The 4521-nt window shown below is 33.6% G+C and overlaps 1 protein-coding gene across 1 annotated transcript; it reads left to right on the forward strand.

The window, feature by feature from the left end:
• The first annotated feature begins 583 nt into the window (after positions 1–583).
• On the forward strand, positions 584–4177 carry LOC125850569 (uncharacterized). The gene is made up of 4 exons (XM_049530443.1): positions 584–772; positions 2080–2237; positions 3522–3682; positions 3767–4177. The coding sequence occupies exons 2-4, from the start codon at positions 2192–2194 to the stop codon at positions 4175–4177; spliced, it is 618 nt and encodes a 205-aa protein (XP_049386400.1). The 5' UTR covers positions 584–772; positions 2080–2191.
• Positions 4178–4521: the final 344 nt, after the last annotated feature.

A 4521-nucleotide genomic window follows, 5' to 3' on the forward strand; every position in this document is an offset into this window, starting at 1 on the left:
AGAAAATGTATCAGGTGATTGAATTGATCACTTTAAGACTAACAATGCATCAACATCAACATAGGATTCTATGAGCTTTGCTGCATTTGGAAAACAATGAATTAGTCCATTGAGAATCAATTGGCCGTGTAATTGCTTAACTTCCTTCTTTTCAGGACACATCTGGAGCAACAGAACACTGCTCGGGATTTTATTCCTCTTGCCGCATTGCAGTTCTCAAAAATTCTGCACTGCTATACAAGCACTTATTGAAGCAGCAGCCATTTATTGTAAGTTGTAACTTGTTGCATTATTCCAGTTGTGTTTATCTATTCCATTTCCAGAGAATAGAATACATGGCTGATATAACTGAGTTTTGCCCAATGCTCCTTGAATTGACTTATATGTTCTATCTTGTATCCTAAACCGCATAAGCCTTATCCAAACAAACAAAATAATAGCAAATATGAATACATTTTGTATGCAAGAAATATTATTTTTAGCTATATATAATAGTCCAAAGTAGGTGTAAGGTATGCGTAAACACTATCCGGTTAGAAATCAGGATAGTGTCAACTGTCAACTTGTGATACAGTACCTCTTCTAATCATACACACACCTAATATCACATTGTCAACTTGTGATTTACTTACCAAAAGATGTCAGTGAGGATGCAGATACTCTTTAATCAAAGTTCAACATGCTGGACAAACTGCTATCTGGTAGCACAAATGTCAATAATCAACACTAGAACACATCCTAATCGTCCCCGGCCAAAGGGTACTTCAACAAGGTCGAACAAAAAGAAAAACATTTACGATTGGGTAGTGACGACTGTATAGTTTGAAACTCGAAGCTGATAGGAAAAGCTGCATAAATATTGAAGCATAACATTCTTCAGAAAGCATTTCAACTTCTTGAGATAAAAGTTTTAAGCAAACAGATTTGATTTTCAAGTTTAAAGAGGAATAAACTGGAACTTTTTGACAGAAGTGCATTATTTTTGGAGCAATTCAAACTCTCCTTTTGTTTTCAAAGAATTATATTGAGTACTAGTTGAACTTTGGGACATCTATTTTCTTTCTACAGTTTTTTTTCTAGAAATTGAAAGGACTTAAATAGCTTGTTGCCTTGCTACAATTTCTAGGACCTGTAATCAAGTCCTAGCTTTTCTTATAGTTGCTGCTAGTTAGGTGTCTTGACCTAGTCATATTTCTACATACACATTTTCTCCATGATTCATTGACAGACAACTACGATTGTATTGCTCAAATTTTTGAATAAGAAAATATATTTACTTCCTTTATTCTATGTCCATAAGTTAGTTAATATTTTAAACTATACTTTAGTAATGTAAAACGTACATGCCTGTTGTTTTTCCTAATCCCTATACTTAAATGTAGGGAATTATTCTGGAATTTGTAAACTAATGTGACAAATTCAAGAGATGAGCACTTCCTTCTTTGAACATTCTAATTGGCAAAATCATCTACCTAGCAGAATCTTCTTTATGGGTTTACTTGTGGAGTTTTTCGTGATACTCTTTACATAACTGGATACTCAGTATTTAATGCATTTTGAGCCTGTCTTTTACTTTGTTGTTTAACAACATATCTTCCTTACTTATTTAAGTGCTTATCCCTGCCCACCTTTTAAGCATAATCCTTGATGAAGTAGATTCAATGACTCAAGATGCTCAAGTGAGTTGCCTCACTTGTTTTAGTAATAAGCTATATAATTTTGACCTAACACTGAGATTTTACAGAAGCAATGCTTACTATATTAACCAATAAACCAGTGTCAAATTGAATGTGATACTATTTGAGGAGTTAACACATGATAATGTCCCTCATACTAAGCTTGGAGAATATAAGAAAGACTAGTAGTAGTTTTATTAATTATATTTCAACTCGTTCTCATATAGAGTAGGTTTTAAGAGCTCTTTCAAGCTATCTTGGTGTGCTATTGCTATGTCTTATTAAACATATGTATTGTTATTATACTTTTAATCTGTTTAGTAGCCACAATCACACCGTATTCACCATTATAGCTCTGAATTTGTTCATACATTGTTTTTCCATTCTCGTTTGTTTGACATAGTTTTGCAGGACTCTACATGCTTTGGTTTAGCGATAGTACATCTGTTTCAAACCTTATCTCTGGCAGAGGAAGTAGGGGAGTTACAAGTTTTTAGGGAGGAGAGAACAAGTTCATGGAAATGGAGTACCTGAAGGCAGAAAGGGAACAACTCTTACGAGGTTTGTAATGGCTTGATGGATTTGCATTTTTTCTCAATCTTGAAGCCTGATTTTTCTTTTCTTGTTCTGTNTTTGAGGAGTTCACACATGATAATGTTCCTCATACTAAGCTTGGAGAATATAAGACTAGTAGTAGTTTTATTAACTATATTTCAACTCGTTCTCATATAGAGGAGGTTTTAAGAGCTCTTTCAAGCTATCTTGGTGTGCTATTGCTATGTCTTATTAAACATATGTATTGTTATTATACTTTTAATCTGTTTAGTAGCCACAATCACACCGTATTCACCATTATAGCTCTGAATTTGTTCATACATTGTTTTTCCATTCTCGTTTGTTTGACATAGTTTTGCAGGACTCTACATGCTTTGGTTTAGCGATAGTACATCTGTTTCAAACCTTATCTCTGGCAGAGGAAGTAGGGGAGTTACAAGTTTTTAGGGAGGAGAGAACAAGTTCATGGAAATGGAGTACCTGAAGGCAGAAAGGGAACAACTCTTACGAGGTTTGTAATGGCTTGATGGATTTGCATTTTTTCTCAATCTTGAAGCCTGATTTTTCTTTTCTTGTTCTGTTTTTCTATTTGGTCTCTTTGAAAAATACTAGCGATGGGGTTTAATAGGTCATTTTTAAATTTAAAGCGAAAGTCTGTTTAGTTGCACGAAACTACAAGAAGTGCAAATAATTAGTCATTTTTTCTTTGATTTCTGATTTTTTTTTATTCATCTGAAGCATTTAATCCAAATAAGAAAATCTGTAAATTAAATAGATTTTCAAAGATAGATTAGATTAAACTACAAAAGGCATAAATTACCTCCTAAACTTGTACCCAAAAGTCATTTACACACTTCAACTAATGCGGCGATCTATTACACACCTTAAGTACATAAAAATATATTTATTTCCCCCTTCCGTTACCCAACCCAGGGCGCGTTTCGCTCCACATAGTTGAGTGCGCCAACACGCTAATAAAGTCATTTTTATTTATTTTTTAATTAAAAAAACCCAACCCAATGGTTATATTCCCATTCTCTTCCTATAACCCACCCACCCGACCCTAATGAACAAAAACCCTAAATTTTCACCCAAAAATCTGAATCAAGAACCCTAAATTCAAACATAGTTCAAAATTCCTTCTTTTGAATCAAAGGTAACTCTTTTTCATTATTATTCATTCATCTCTTTTCCATTTTGATTCATTCCTCTCTTTTTCATTTTGATTTGTTTCTATCTATTTCATATTTTGAATTTTTAGTTGTTTGATTCGCGGTAATTCTTATTAAGGTGCTACAATGGCTCGAATAAGCTTGACTAGGCTCTGTTTGCAAGAGGAAGATCATGAATTGGAAGAGGTGCGGTGCAAACATGGATTTGTTTTGCCTTTGCTGACCTCTTGGACCCCGAGAAATCCTGGTAGAAGATATTGGGGTTGTCCTTACTATGGGGTAAGTTAATCTTTTTTAAGAGTTGAATGATTCATTTCATTGTTTCAAGAGCCATAGAATGATTCGTGCCTTTTGTTTTTTAAGAATGCTAGATCATGCGATTTTTGGCTTTGGAAAGATGATTATATTGATCCAAGATCCAAATTTGTGATTCCCAAGTTGTTGGGAAGAATTGCGGAGCTTGAACATAGTGTTGAATCTTCTCGAAAAGTTGAAACTTCAGATAAGGAAATCAACAAGCCTACTAAGTTGACCAAATCTATGGAAAGAAAAACAGATATGAACAAGAAAGAGTCAAAAATGGACAATTTTTATGATGATTTGAAGAAGATGAAAGCAGTTGAAAAGAAATGGAAAAACAAATTGGCCAAGTCCAAGAAAAGGGAGAAACAACTTTGGATTGCTCTGTTGTGTGTTTGTATTTTAGGTGTAAGTTTAGTATTTCAAAGAGTATTGTTTCTGAAAGGAGAAGGAGATTCAAGGAAATTGTCATGATCTCTTCTTGTACCAAAAATTTGTAATATTGTGTTGAACTTGTAAGGCTTTTGTGTAATAAAAAGAATTGGCAAGGCTTTCATTATCTTAATTCGTCTCATTTATTGTTGCAAGTATTTGGTCATAAACTATACATTTAGTGTCTACAACTATCTGCTCAACTGTCTAAACTATACGTTTGTGTAGCCACTGCTAAAGTAGTCACTAATTTCCCTCCATAAACGCAGAAACCATCAACTAAAAGAGAAGCAATATTGTTACATAAATAGACATCCATATTGCATAATCATTAATCAAAATAGAAGTTAATATCTGTCAAAGCAGTTATATAATCAAACACCACA

This window comes from Solanum stenotomum, unplaced genomic scaffold (genome assembly GCF_019186545.1).
Source record: "Solanum stenotomum isolate F172 unplaced genomic scaffold, ASM1918654v1 scaffold17697, whole genome shotgun sequence".
NCBI classification, from domain to species: Eukaryota; Viridiplantae; Streptophyta; class Magnoliopsida; order Solanales; family Solanaceae; genus Solanum; species Solanum stenotomum.